The sequence below is a fragment of the Tachysurus vachellii genome, chromosome 9 (genome assembly GCF_030014155.1).
Source record: "Tachysurus vachellii isolate PV-2020 chromosome 9, HZAU_Pvac_v1, whole genome shotgun sequence".
NCBI lineage: Eukaryota > Metazoa > Chordata > Actinopteri > Siluriformes > Bagridae > Tachysurus > Tachysurus vachellii.
The window spans coordinates 24,796,739-24,812,907 of NC_083468.1; the positions used below are offsets into that span (position 1 = coordinate 24,796,739).

At 39.6% G+C, this 16,169-nt stretch overlaps 1 protein-coding gene across 1 annotated transcript in view; it reads right to left on the bottom strand.

The window, feature by feature from the left end:
* dhx36 (DEAH (Asp-Glu-Ala-His) box polypeptide 36) overlaps positions 1 to 4,574 on the bottom strand; it is a 29,915-nt gene extending 25,341 nt beyond the window's left edge. Inside the window, exons 1-5 of the mRNA XM_060878352.1 lie at positions 4,103 to 4,574; positions 805 to 944; positions 471 to 702; positions 313 to 351; positions 31 to 201 (exon numbers count right to left, since the gene is read on the bottom strand). Coding sequence (XP_060734335.1) covers positions 31 to 201; positions 313 to 351; positions 471 to 702; positions 805 to 944; positions 4,103 to 4,318 — 798 coding nt within the window. The 5' untranslated portion in view covers positions 4,319 to 4,574. The remainder of the gene's footprint in view (positions 1 to 30; positions 202 to 312; positions 352 to 470; positions 703 to 804; positions 945 to 4,102) is intronic.
* Between the last annotated feature and the right edge of the window lie 11,595 nt (positions 4,575 to 16,169).

The window sequence follows — 16,169 nt, forward strand, 5'->3', positions numbered from 1 at the left end:
ACGTGATACAAGCTGGCTGATCTCACACACCGAGATGGCGCTGATGCGTCGCGGCTGTGTGCACACCACCCTGCAGAGCGAGCCCATGCCACGCTGGATGTAGTGGTCCAGGATGAACTGAGTCACCTGCGTGGTTTTGCCACAGCCAGTTTCTCCGCTCACCACCACCACCAGATTGGCCTGAATCAGCTTCACCAACTCCTACACACACACACACACACACACACACACACCCCCTTTTATTCTCTATTCTTTAACATGATGTACTCTACTTTTAAACATCATTTCACATCTGTTATACATACACCGTACCTCTCTCATGCTGTAGGAAGGCAGCTTCTCTCGAAATGTCTGGAACGAGAAGGACGACAGGTCAAACACGGCTCATCGATGGTTTATCATCCGACAGAAAATGACAAAAAGCAAATAAACGAATAGCAGAAATCATGCCATCTCTCCGTCTCTCTCACCAGCATTTCCAGATATTTTGAATTCTGTCTTTTGTCCTGAAGGTCACTTTTCAGCTCTTCATCCAGCGAAGGCTTTCGACTGATCTCCTGCACCAGGTACTCCAGATCTCGATCGACGTGCTCCTGCTTTATCTTAGTCTTTATCTCTATGTCCTCTTCCTTCACCGCCTCGATTTTAGCCACTTTCACCGTTTTCTGCAGCTCTTCTGAAGGGCCTTCACCATCGAAGTAGCTAAAAGTTAAAGAGAAAGCCATGCAGTCAGGTAGAATTAGTAAAGCAGTGAGGAACAACACAACTGGATGTTAGAGGAAGATAAACGACAAGCGAGCTCACCTGTGGCCGCTCGGTTCCAGCTTCACCTGCCGATGCGGAGGGACGGACGGCCCGTAGTCACGAGACGGTTCTCTCTGGACCGAGTTCAGTAGTTGTGTGATGTGCTGCTCTCTCGACTCGTCCATCTGCACTACGGCTCTCTAAGGACCAACATGGAAAAAAATTTTCTATTTAATTTAGTTATATTTATCATGGTTTATTTTTGTCCGACTGGATCCCACATAGATATTCATATATCATACAATATCCATTGAGAACAAGCAGAACGCTGGATACCTGACTGTTGTTCATCAAGAAAGTTAAAAAGGCAGCAAAGGGACGCATTAGCTACAAGTTTATATGAAATCACTGCTGAAGTCTGCATTCGGATCAGATTTGTACCAGCACCATGGTGGTTAAGGTGTCGGGCCACCAATCGGAAGGTGGTGAGTTTGTTCCCAAGTCCACTAAGCTGCCACTGTTGGGCCCCTGTGCAAGGCCCTTAACCCTCAATTGCTCAGTTGTATAAACATGAGATAATGTAAATCACTCTGGATATAAGGGTGTTTGGCAAATGCAGTGAATTTAAAAATGAGCGTTTCTTGTGAGATGTGGTAGCCTAGTGGTTAAAGTGTTGGACTGCTGAACAGAAGGTCATGGGTTTGAATCCCAGGTCCTCCAAGCTACTGTTTTTTGTCACGCTCTCCCGTATTTCCCGTAGTCGAGCCTGACACTTATCAGCCAATCAAAAAAGAGGCTACACAATAGCCAATCAGAAAATAGCACTATTGTATCAGGGTAAGATTTAACGCAACAGCCAATAAAAAAAAACATTCATTAGAGAGGGTATTTTCGATGGTCGGTTTGAACAAAAGCTCAACACCAAACAGCTTGTCTCTGGACGGGACATTGTCCTCAATCAGGACACTAAAAATGTCTGGGCTTGTGCTGAACTGTTTTATATGGGAGCACCATTACAAATGATAAAAGGAGCCCAAAAAGGCAACAAACACTTACAATAAACACCACCAGTCATAATCTCTCACTCTCTCACACACACACAAACACAGACACTCACACAAACACACACACATTAACAAATGGAAATTGAACAAATACTTTGTATTTGGTTAAAATGTGGTCAGTGATCCTGGTGAAACACAGTTTTATTTATTATTTTTTTAATTTATATATATATGTATTAAAGCTGTGTGTGTAAATATAATGTATTAAAGCTGTGTGTGTAAATATAATGTATTAAAGCTGTGTGTAAATATAATGTATTAAAGCTGTGTGTGTAAATATAATGTATTAAAGCTGTGTGTGTAAATATAATGTATTAAAGCTGTGTGTGTAAATATGATGCATTAAAGCTGTGTGTGTAAATATAATGTATTAAAGCTGTGTGTGTAAATATAATGTATTAAAGCTGTGTGTGTAAATATAATGTATTAAAGCTGTGTGTGTAAATATAATGTATTAAAGCTGTGTGTGTAAATATAATGTATTAAAGCTGTGTGTGTAAATATAATGTATTAAAGCTGTGTGTGTAAATATAATGTATTAAAGCTGTGTGTAAATATGATGTATTAAAGCTGCGTGTGTAAATATAATGTATTAAAGCTGCGTGTGTAAATATAATGTATTAAAGCTGTGTGTGTAAATATAATGTATTAAAGCTGTGTGTGTAAATATAATGTATTAAAGCTGCGTGTGTAAATATAATGTATTAAAGCTGTGTGTGTAAATATGATGTATTAAAGCTGTGTGTGTAAATATAATGTATTAAAGCTATGTGTGTAAATATGATGTATTAAAGCTGTGTGTGTAAATATAATGTATTAAAGCTGTGTGTGTGTAAATATGATGTATTAAAGCTGTGTGTGTAAATATAATGTATTAAAGCTGTGTGTGTAAATATGATGTATTAAAGCTGTGTGTGTAAATATAATGTATTAAAGCTGTGTGTGTAAATATAATGTATTAAAGCTGTGTGTGTAAATATAATGTATTAAAGCTGTGTGTGTAAATATGATGTATTAAAGCTGTGTGTGTAAATATAATGTATTAAAGCTGTGTGTGTAAATATGATGTATTAAAGCTGTGTGTGTAAATATAATGTATTAAAGCTGTGTGTGTAAATATAATGCATTAAAGCTGTGTGTGTAAATATAATGTATTAAAGCTGTGTGTGTGTAAATATAATGTATTAAAGCTGTGTGTGTAAATATAATGTATTAAAGCTGTGTGTGTAAATATGATGTATTAAAGCTGTGTGTGTAAATATAATGTATTAAAGCTGTGTGTGTAAATATAATGTATTAAAGCTGTGTGTGTAAATATAATGTATTAAAGCTGTGTGTGTAAATATGATGTATTAAAGCTGTGTGTGTAAATATGATGTATTAAAGCTGTGTGTGTAAATATAATGTATTAAAGCTGTGTGTGTAAATATGATGTATTAAAGCTGTGTGTATAAATATAATGTATTAAAGCTGTGTGTGTAAATATAATGTATTAAAGCTGTGTGTGTAAATATAATGTATTAAAGCTGTGTGTGTAAATATAATGTATTAAAGCTGTGTGTGTAAATATAATGTATTAAAGCTGTGTGTGTAAATATAATGTATTAAAGCTGTGTGTATAAATATAATGTATTAAAGCTGTGTGTGTAAATATAATGTATTAAAGCTGTGTGTGTAAATATAATGTATTAAAGCTGTGTGTGTAAATATAATGTATTAAAGCTGTGTGTATAAATATAATGTATTAAAGCTGTGTGTGTAAATATAATGTATTAAAGCTGTGTGTGTAAATATGATGTATTAAAGCTGTGTGTGTAAATATAATGTATTAAAGCTGTGTGTATAAATATAATGTATTAAAGCTGTGTGTGTAAATATAATGTATTAAAGCTGTGTGTGTAAATATAATGTATTAAAGCTGTGTGTGTAAATATAATGTATTAAAGCTGTGTGTGTAAATATAATGTATTAAAGCTGTGTGTGTAAATATAATGTATTAAAGCTGTGTGTATAAATATAATGTATTAAAGCTGTGTGTGTAAATATAATGTATTAAAGCTGTGTGTGTAAATATAATGTATTAAAGCTGTGTGTGTAAATATAATGTATTAAAGCTGTGTGTATAAATATAATGTATTAAAGCTGTGTGTGTAAATATAATGTATTAAAGCTGTGTGTGTAAATATAATGTATTAAAGCTGTGTGTGTAAATATAATGTATTAAAGCTGTGTGTGTAAATATAATGTATTAAAGCTGTGTGTGTAAATATAATGTATTAAAGCTGATCACTCACCGCCTTCCTCTCGGCCTCTGCACGCTTCACTCCCCCCCACTTGGCGTACCACAGTCCGATCTCTCTGCCCTTCAGGTGCGGCGGGTGTTTCCCTCGACCTCCGCCGCCTCGAGGCTGCTCATCCCGGGCTTCCCAGTCGGAGCTCCACCGTTCTCCTCCTCCTCCTCTTCCTCCTCTCCTTCCTCTTCCTCTCCCTCTCCCGTAGCCACAACTCATAACGCAACCCAACACTCTTCTTATTCACCACAATAACAAAACACACCGCTTCCTTTTCTGTAGCTCAGGCATATAAACAACAACAAGCACCGTTAGAGTTCGCTACGAATCGAGTCTTATTACACGTGACTTTCGGTCGCGACATAAATACGTGGGATTTAAAACCAAAAACGTGCGTTAAGACTTAAAGCATCATTTTCGACTAAATACAAGCCGGCTTTATGGCGCAGAAAAATAGCGTGCTGACGCTTCCGGGTTGTGGCGACGTTTGATGACGAAGTGACGAAGGATTGGTTCATCATTAGCATACACTGATTAAATAATGTGAAGTTTATAGATGAAAAAAACAAAACACAAGTTAATGACAGGCAGGTTAATGAATAATAAATAACTACATGGATGGGGTTGTGTGTACTTTTTGGTTTTATGCATTGCCACATAATAATAATAATAATATAATAATTAATAATATAATTCAAAATTAATAATAATTATTAATTAATATAAAATTCATTTATATATATATAATATTAATTACGAATTAATTATAGACAATTATTAATTAATATAAAATTATATAATACTATAAAATAAAATATTAAATATATATAAAATATAAATATTAAAAATAATTCATAATTACTAATGTAACATAATAACAATAATACTTATATTCATAATAATAATAATAATAATAATAATAATAATATTTATAATATTCATTCTGTCTTGTCACTGATTTGTCTTATAGATTTGTCTTATAGATTTCTACCTGTATAGCTTAAATTCTGTTTTAATTTATGGTCTGTTTTTATTTTTGATGCTATTGTGATTACATTGTTATGACATAGACGATCAAAATGCATTTCAATGCATGTCGTACACTGTATTGTTGATATGTGATGAAAATCTGTATAAGAAATGTGATATTCGTTTGTTTATTGTGATTATCCCAAAATCCCATCTGGTGTTTCCCAAAGGCGTTGGAATCCCTTCTGTGTTTGGCTCCTCTCCTGTTTGCTTCCTTATTCCATTTCATTTCACAGTCTCCTCTGACTTGCTCATAAGGGATCTAAACATGTATTTGTGTAAAGCTTCCTCCCAGTGCTTAAGATGACGTTCACGGTTTAAAGGTCAGTGCGTGCTCTTCCTCAGGATAACGTCTCACAATCACAGTGCATTAAGAAAGAGCAAAGCACAACAAGACCATGTGGTGAAGGTTCCATTCAGTGGGTTAAAGCAGAGCTCCACACTTCACATGATTGATTACAAGCGATAGATGTAGTGCCTTAGGCTAACGCTCTGACACGTTTATTATACCCTTCTGTTATTATAACACAGCCCACGTTAAGTGCTAAGTGCTACTACTGTGTCATGTGTCACCTCAGGAAGTTTTTACTTCAGGAAACAAACGCACATTTTAAAGTCTTTTTCAGAAGGAAATAAGCTTTTTAACAATAAAAAAGAAGCAGTAGCTGTGACAGAGAATGCACTTTAATATTCATCTAAATTTCTACACTTAGGCACTAATTGTGTTTTTTTATGGATATCTATGGAAAAAAAAAAGAAGCCTGCAGCAGTCTATCCCATGACTGGGCATGTGATCATGTGTCTCTGCTCTGCTTACAGAAAAAGCCATAATTCCACACCACTGTTGTTCCCGTCTGGGTTCAGTGTGAAGTCTTCAGGCGTTTGTCCTGATGTTCAAGCTCTAATTGGTCCATATTTACCCCACTGGCACATTGGTTAAATCCGGGAGCTTGTAGCAGGCGTTAATTGGGTGGTTGTAAGCACTGGCTTTCTCCCAGGATGAGAGTAGTGTTAATTAGGAGCCAGCAGGACCTGTAGGTAAAGACAGTTCTGGGAAGCTGTGGAGTTGTAGCAAGGCTTTCTATTTAGCAAGGCTCAAGACAGCATAGAAATTATTCATCAGACCTTTAATACGACAATGTTTGAATCCACTACTGTTGCTCCCAGAGCATTTCAATTCCATTTATTATAATTTTGTGCATGTTCACTGTCCTAAGGTCAGACCACAGGTTATTAATAAGGTTCATACCATATATGGAGAAATATATCTGGTTGTTTTATGTGGATGTGATTTTGGATAGGGGGGCACGGTGGCTTAGTGGTTAGCACGTTTGCCTCACACCTCCAGGGTTGGGGGTTCGATTCCCGCCTCCGCCTTGTGTGTGTGGAGTTTGCATGTTCTCCCCGTTCCTCCCCCGGTCCAAAGACATGCATGGTAGGTTGACTGGCATCTCTGGAAAAATTGTCCGTAGTGTGTGATTGCGTGAGTGAATGAGAGTGTGTGTGTGTGCCCTGCAATGGGTTGGCACTCCGTCCAGGGTGAATCCTGCCTTGATGCCCGATGACGCCTGAGATGACGACTCCCCGTGACCCGAGAGTTTGGATAAGCGGTAGAAAATGAATGAATGAATGAATGAATGAATGATTTTGAATCTGTGTTTGTACTATATATAGTAAAAACCAAGCTCTTAACCTCCTGGAAGAGGCAAACTAGTTTTTTGCTTAAAAATATCCTTGCAATATCACCGTTTCATGAAGAATTCAGCAAGTTGCATCACAAGTTTTTGAAAATAACACTACACTTGCTTTTCAACTGTGGATCTTTATTAATAAGTGGTTATGGTTTAATTGTGTGTGTGTGTGGTTTAGTCCTTTATCTGTAAAAAAAAATGTCCATGTCTGTTTTTATAATGGATTCTTATTGTGAGGGTTTTGTTGTTGATGTTAATGTTAATCGGAATTGTAGAAAAGACATCTTGGCTGTTCACAGGCTATTTATAAAAATTGGAAGACGGTTTTTAGTGTGGTTGCAATAGTTATCTGTGTTTAAATGCTTTTTTTCAAGTGTTTGGGCATTCATGCATGTCTGTTATTGAGTACAGTGAATGAGTAATAATGTGTAAAGGAACTGAGTGTGAGTGTGTGTTTGTGTGTGTGTGTCTGTGTGTGTCAATGTAGCCAAATGACTCAGTGGTGCTGTTAAAAGCCTGACAGTTGTCCTTGTCATGGTTTTTGTTCCGTTCACTCTCCTCACTGTTGAACCGTCTTTAGGCTCAGGCTACATGACAAGCTGTCCTGTTTGAATCGTTTCCTTCCTGGAGCTTGTGCAGTAATTGCCATCGATGTCAATCTCTTGGTCCCTCTTCCACCGTTTTTCACTCTTCTTTTCTCCCATTTGGGGTTTTAAAAGGGCATGTACAGACGAGGTGCCGATAGAGTGATGGAGTGATGAGGGGAGTGTTCCATATGTCCCAGAAATCAGACCTCATTAGACCAGATTAGACCTCATCAAAATAATGCACTGTATACATGCATTTACTTCTAAATCTGGTGAACAGTGTAGGAACTACAACAATTTTATACATCCCAAGATATAAGATTTAATGATGATCTATTTTTGTCTTATTTCAGATTTCCCAGATTTGAGGCAAAGTGCGCACACGCCCAGACTATCCACAGCCACTTCCAGGACAGCGGAGACACCCGGCGCATGTGGCAGGGCATACAGGCGATCACAAACTACAAGACAGCTTCACCTGCTTGTGATAGCGACGCCTCCCTCCCAGACGCGTTGAACGATTTCTACGCTCGGTTCGAGGTACAGAGCAACGTAACGCAGAGGAAGTCCATCCCTCCCCCCGACGACCAGGTACTCTGTCTATCCACGGCCGACGTGAGGAGATCTCTATGCAGAGTTAACCCACGGAAGGCTGCTGGACCAGACAACATTCCTGGCAGGGTGCTCAGAGAATGTGCAGAACAGCTAGCGGATGTCTTTACGGACATCTTCAACATTTCCCTGAGCAGCGCCGTTGTTCCTACGTGCCTCAAAACTACCACCATCGTTCCTGTCCCAAAGAAGTCTACAGTGTCCTGCCTCAATGACTATCGTCCCGTTGCACTCACACCCATAGTTATGAAGTGCTTCGAGAAGCTCGTCATGAGGCACATCAAGACGCAGCTACCACCCTCACTGGACCCCCTACAGTTCGCGTATCGTCCAAACCGCTCCACAGACGATGCCATTGCCACAGCTCTCCACTTAGCCCTCACCCACCTGGACAATAAAGACACTTATGTACGAATGCTGTTCATAGACTTTAGTTCAGCATTCAATACAATCATCCCTCAGCACCTGATTGGGAAGCTGAGCCTGCTGGGACTAAACACCTCCCTCTGCAACTGGACCCTGGACTTCCTGACTGGGAGACCTCAGTCAGTCCGGATCGGGAACAGCATCTCCAGCACCACCACACTGAACACTGGAGCTCCTCAAGGCTGCGTGCTCAGTCCACTGCTGTTCACTCTGCTGACTCACGACTGTGCAGCAACGCACAGATCGAATCATATTATCAAGTTCGCCGATGACACGACCGTGGTGGGTCTCATCAACAAGAACGACGAGTCAGCATACAGGGAGGAGGTGCAACAACTAACTGCCTGGTGTAGAGCCAACAACCTTTCTCTGAATGTGGATAAAACTAAAGAGATGGTTGTGGACTTCAGGAGAGCACAGAGTGACTACTCTCCGCTGAACATCGACGGATCATCTGTGGAGATCGTCAAGAGCACCAAATTTCTTGGTGTTCATCTAGCGGAGAACCTCACCTGGTCACTCCACACCAGCGCCATCACCAGGAAAGCCCAGCAGCGTCTCTACTTCCTACGAAGGCTGAGGAAGGCACATCTCCCTCCCCCCATCCTGACCATGTTCTACAGAGGGACCATTGAGAGCATCCTGAGCAGCTGCATCACTGTCTGGTTCGGGAACTGCACCATCTCAGAACGCAAGACCCTGCAGCGGATTGTGAGGACAGCGGAGAAGATCATTGGGGTCTCTCTTCCCTCTATCACAGTCACTTACACCACACGCTGCATCCGCAAAGCCAACAGCATTGTGGATGACCCCACACACCCCTCACACACACTCTTCACCCTCCTGCCATCTGGAAAAAGGTACCGAAGCATTCGGGCCCTCACGACCAGACTGTGTAACAGTTTCTTCCCACAAGCCATCAGACTTCTCAACAACTGAAATGTACTGTACTGAGCACAACATACACACACATCATCTGTATGGACTGCATAGACCCTCACAAAACACACACACTGACACAACATACTGTTTACATGCTGCTTACAATCCAGCAAACTGTTTACATGCTGTTTTGCACACCTTGTCTGCTGTTTTTTGCACAAACTGTCCCAACATTTCAGCCGTTTTTGCACATACTGTACAATATCTCAGCCATTTCGCACATACTATATTAACACATACAGTATTAACACTGGTCGGTCGGCGCTGTTTCTGTGACTGTTTACTATTTATTGTCTTTTGTGTACTGCATTTTTTGTACTTTTTGTATTGTCTTGTAACTTGTGTCTGCACTGTCATTGTCCTGCACTGTCTTGTCCTGCACTGTCTGGTCCTGCACTGTCTTTTGTCCTGCACTGTCTTTTGTCCTGCACTGTCTTGTCTGTCTTGTTTGTCTTGTCCTGCACTGTTTGCACCAGGTTGCACAGTTACACTTTATGTGGCTAAGACTACTTACAAGTCTTTAGCCCTGTCTTTGTTTCTATGTAGCACCTTGATCCTGGAGAAACGTTGTCTCATTTCACTATGTACTGCAACAGCTATATATGGTTGAAATGACAATAAAAGCTTCTTGACTTGACTTGACTTGACTCTTGACTTTGACTTTCCCCCCTCTCTTGTGCCAATCAAATGTTATGAAGCCTAAGTTTTTAAATTCATTTAAAAAAGACCAAGCATCTATTCTACTCTGTATAAAAAGTTAATTCAGATTCTGTGGGTAAGAATCTGGGTGAGAAAGGTTATGGAAAGATTAAAAAGCTGCCGGTGTGAGAGCTGGGCTTCCTGAGGGACTGTGGCCTTCAGAGCTGAACGTTTCTGCAAGAATAGCCTCTGTTTTCATTTTATCTGAAGGAAAAAATCTCTAACTCTCAGTATTGGAGAAAAGCAATAACACCAAAACCTATTTTTTAAAATTCGGTATAAATACAATAGTAATACTTTTCTCCTTAGAAATCGAAGAATTGTAAAACCCAAAGGATTTAAACGTTCACAACGATTTTAAAATGAAAGAGTAAAAACGTATTTGGAGTTTTACTTATCAGTAATGGATATTACAGTGTTATAAGGCTATTTGCCTTATGGATGTAATGCAAAAGAATGCAAGAGAAATGTTTACTGTTTCTCATCACTGCTAGTTCCTGTTAATTTTGTTGCTAATCGCTGCTAGTCATGGCTAACTGCTGCTAATCATTTCTAACTGCTGCTAGTCACTGCTAACTAATGTTAGTCTCTGTGTAGTGCTGATAATAATTTTTAACTGCTGTTAGTCACTGTTAACTGCTAATAATTGCTGTTAACTAATGCTAGTATCTGTTAAGTGCTGCTAATCATTTTAACTGCTGCTAGTCACTGTTAACTGCTAATAATTGCTGCTAACTAATGCTAGTCTATGTATAGTGATGATAATCATTTTTAATTGCTGCTAGTCACTGTTAACTGCTAATAATCGCTGCTAACTAATGCTTGTCTCTGTTAACTGCTGCTAATCACTGCTAAACATTGCTAACTGCTGCTAGTCACTGTTAACTGCTGATAACCGCTGCTATCTAATGCTAGTCGCAGTTAACTACTGCTAATCACTGCTAATTGCTGCTAACTGCTGCTACAATGGCTGCATCACTGTTTTTTGATAGTCTGAAGATATTTGGCTTCACTTTGTACTTCCCGGCCTTAACATTAGGCTAAATACACCCTCATTAGCAGGGGAGTTTTAATCACAATTAGCTAAAAAATGAAAACATTTGGGAGGATTTACAGTGAACTAATGGTGGACTAGGCTACAAATTATAATAGTCATTGGAGCTGCAGTTATGTGAAGTTTCTGGTGTCTGGAATTCTTTATTAGGAATTAAAACCTAAGTAATACAATTACATTTTGAGAATAAACTAATCAGCTAGTTTCAATGTGATATCTTAGAGCTGTTTGACTGTGAGACAGACAGACATACTGTAAGTAACGCATTCTTCCTGTTTCCATTACAGCAGTGTTGTTATGTTCAGCAAAGATATCAGAATGCCTTGTTGATATAAAAGCGCTGTAATGATTCTGTTAGAGCCGTCTGCAAGATAATAAATATCTTTTCCTTGCTTCCGGCTCCTTGTTGGTAAGTGTTTCTATATAATGACCTGCCGTGTGTCTACCTTTTATCTGATGCCTGCTGTTGTAAAATTGTACATCTGTACAAGAAACAATGAGACTGAGGCACTGAGATGAATCTGTGAATTTTTTTTTTTTACTTGAACTCAATTGCAATTATGAATTATGAATAGAAAGAAGTGCAGAAGTCAGGTTCTGAAAGAGAGAGAAGCAAAAAGGAAATAAAATATGGAGGAGAATATGGAGCAGGTGCGAGAGAGAGAGCGAGAGAGAGAGAGAGAGAGAGAGAGAGAGAGAGAGACAAAGAAAGAGAGACAGACATACAGACAGGCAGAGACAGAGAGAAAGAGAAAGTGAGAGAGACAGATCGAGAGAGATGGACAGACAGACAGAGAGATAGATTGCGAGAGATAGAGACACAGATAAAGAGAGAGACAGACAGTGTTAAAGAGAGAGAAAGATAGAAAGACAGACAGAGAGACAGAGTCATTATAAACCATGTATGCTGGATACATAAGATGGCCAAATCCCATATGTATCTCTCTCTCCCTCTCTCTCTCTCTCTCTCTCTCTCTCACACACACACACACACACACAGTGGCTGTTAAAATGCCAGCTCCTCTCTGACTGACCTGGAGGATTTTCTCCTCCTCGATGCTCATAAAGCACTGAATATAATCAGTAATGATGCAGAGGGATCTGTAAACTTTAAGCTTTTAGGTTTCTGTGCTTCAGTTGAAAATGAGCAGTTATGCTAATACTGTCTTACTTTATGTATTAAAAGCTTAAAATTTAAATAAATGGTGATGAGTGACATAGAAATAGAAATAAGAAGAATAGAAATAAATAAATGCCTTCATGTTGCCGCTTCATGTAAAGCTCTTTCTTTTCTTTTTTTTTTCTGGATACCCAGTTATGTAATTTATTTTCACCCGTAGGCATAAATTACTACACACACGCGCGAACACACACACACACACACACACACACACACACACCTCTGACTCCTACACATGACAGTTCTTGAAATTCCTCACAGTTAAGTAGGAAAACTCTAATTGCAGTATTTCCTGGAATCCAAAAAAAAAAAAAAACTAATTTCTAAAATAATTAAATTATACAGTAATGCTTAACATGCTTTCCTTTCATGCATATAAGACAGTAGCTCCGACTGTAACATGAGCTACAGGTTTATATTAACACACGTTCTGATAAATTATTGTTTCCATAGTAACAGATTATACTAAGGGATTTATATAGCGGATGCTCTGTATAGTCTAATAAAATGGATTTTTATAGCGTGTTGGTGCTGTTTTTTGAAGTAAAACATACAATCGCTGATGTGGTAATGTCTTTTTTTCTTTCTGGAACATTTATGGAAGGAGGCTTTGTAACAGTCTCATGGTGCTTTGTGAAGTTTCCCAGCACAGCAAAGTCTTCAGGATAGAGAAGGTTCTGCTTTTTGGTTTGTTTGGAAAAAAAAATACAACATGCTGCAAGATTCTAGTGAGGGAAGAACAGTTTATTGTTGCTATAACATAAGCGCTAACAGGAAATAGCATGTATCTTAGATGGTCCTCAACATTAAATATGCTATTCTGGAATATTTTTCTTTTTTACAAACAGTGTGGTTCTGAAGAAGATCATGTTGTCTTTCTCCTATACAAGGATCCAACTAATACAAGTGATTTGTTAAATCGATCAATTAATCAATAAAAAGACAAAATGGTATGATTTCTTATTTGCAAAAAATGTAATGAGCACATTCTTCTTACTGCTTGAAAAAGTGTAGAAGCTCACTTTAAAATAAAATAAATTAAAAAGCAAAATTAGTTTTTTTTAAAAAAGGGAAGTCTGCATAAACCCAGCTTATATATGGATCGATAACCTGGCGTCTCAAGCATTAGCGCTTGAAGTGGTGAATATTTGATTTCCTTATTCACATTTTTATAAAGATGACGTATGAACTATAGCAGAGCGAGTAGAGGATAGCAGATGGCAGGAAGCGTTATCTTCCACGATCATTTCCATCCAATCACATGAATATTCATAGCTATGAAATGGAACCCGGTGGCCACGAGCGTATCGCTCTTGGCCCAAGCACAGGAGTGAAAATAAATAAATATATATATAAATAAATAAGGATGGAGGGAAGGTGCATGTGGTTGAGAAAATGAACATTCGTTTGTGTTTTCATCGACGGTTAAATTATGCAACGTTCTCTCTTCTGTAAATGGCTTCAGTGCAATGTTAATGTGGCGGAAAACAATCTCTCTCTCACACACAGCAGGTCTGGCACAAGAACAAAGATGTGTACATGGAGCATCACACTGATATCTAACAGCCTGTAGGTGTGAGGCTGTGTGTGTGTGTGTGTGTGTGTGTGTGTGTGTGTGTGTGTGTGATACGGAGAGAGGAACATAAATTCACAAAACACACAAAACAGCGAGCACGGAGATAGGCAACTGGCATACTGATAGGCACAGAGCTACACACACACACACACTCAATATGACTCATCAGGTAACATCTAATCATATGATTGAAGTTCGCAGTCACTTTTTAGTATTCCAGGTTCCCATATGACCTGCGCCTGAGCTTGAATACTAACGATATTTACACTTAACTGTGTTATCTACACACAATCGCTCTCTCTCTCTCTCACACACACACACACACACATACTACAGAAAATAATAAGCTTGGAATATTTCTGATGCTGCTTCAGTCCACTGACAGTCTCAAGGACAGCTGCTGCTGAAAGATGGACAGAATATTAAAGCAGAGACCTTGGCGTTCTCCAGCCCTCTGTTCATCTAGAACCCAATTTTACATCATCATGTCTTTTCTCTTTTGCTAGATGACAAAGTGTGTTCAATGGCAGGATTCTGTTCTCACAAACGCTCTTCATCCCTCTAATGACAATCATTAAAAACAGGTCAAATCTGGGGAACATTTAAAGGATCTATGTAGAGCCCAAACACAGAGTTTCCTCTCGGATCTCATTCATTAATGAAATAAGTTCAAATCTGGAACAGTAGAAGAGCTCTTAAGTGTCACTCACTCACCCCTAATCTCACTCACTCACTCACTCACTCACTCACTCACTCACTCACTCACTCACTCACTCACTCACTCACTCACTCACTCACCCCTAATCTCACTCACTCACTCACTCACTCACTCACTCACTCACTCACTCACTCACTCACTCACTCACTCACTCACTCACCCCTAATCTCACTCACTCACTCACTCACTCACTCACTCACTCACTCACCCCTAATCTCACTCACTCACTCACTCACTCACTCACTCACCCCTAATCTCACTCACTCACTCACTCACTCACTCACTCACTAACACACTCTCTCACCCCTAATCTCACTCACTCACTCACTCACTCACCCCTAATCTCACTCACTCACTCACTTGCTCGCTCACTCACTCACCCCAATCTCACTCACTCACTCTCTCTCTCACTCACTCACTGACTCACCCCTAATCTCACTCACTCACTCACTCGCTCGCTCACTCACTCACTCACTCCTAATCTCACTCACTCACTCGCTCACTCATCCCTAATCTCACTCACTCACTCACTCGCTCACTCACCCTAATCTCACTCACTCACTCACTCATTCCTAATCTCACTCACTCACTCACTCTCTCACCCCTAATCTCACTCACTCACTCACTCACCCCTAATCTCACTCACTCACTCACTCGCTCGCTCACTCACTCACCCCAATCTCACTCACTCACTCTCTCACTCACTCACTCACCCCTAATCTCACTCACTCACTCACTCACTCACTCACTCACTCACCCCTAATCTCACTCACTCACTCGCTCACTCATCCCTAATCTCACTCACTCACTCACTCACTCACTCGCTCACTCACCCTAATCTCACTCACTCACTCACTCACTCACTCGCTCACTCACCCCTAATCTCACTTACTCACTCACTTACTCACTCACTCACCCCTAATCTCACTCACTCACTCACTCACTCACCCCTAATCTCACTCACTCACTCACTCACTCGCTCACTCACTCACTCACTCACTCACTCACTCGCTCACTCACCCCTAATCTCACTCACTCACTCACTCACTCACTCACTCACCCCTAATCTCACTCATTCACTCACTGACTCACTCACTCGCTAACTCACTCATTAACTCACTCACTCACACATACTCTGGATCCATAGTGACCATAACCAAGTGCTTACAAATCATGAATGAACAAATACTAATGAAATCAATAAACACTAGCTGTTTTCAGATAATTACTGTTTGGATGTCTTTCAGTGGAACTGGAATGAAACTTGTACCAAATTCATTTTCCACTCAGATGTACATGCATTTTTCCACCCGGTCCATATCTGACCATGCGAAGGCATTTCCCAGACTGCTGTATAAATACTAAAGCGTTTGTTATTGTTGACGTTGAGGTTTATGACTCATGTACATTAGGTAAATGCCGTTATTGATTTGGTATAAGTGTGCATCTAAGCTGTTTGAGGAAAGACGTCTGTTCCTGCTAATGATGCACCAGCGGTAATCAGTAGGGCTGTGAGAATTCCCTATGGCCTTATATACTTTAAGGCTGATTAAAAC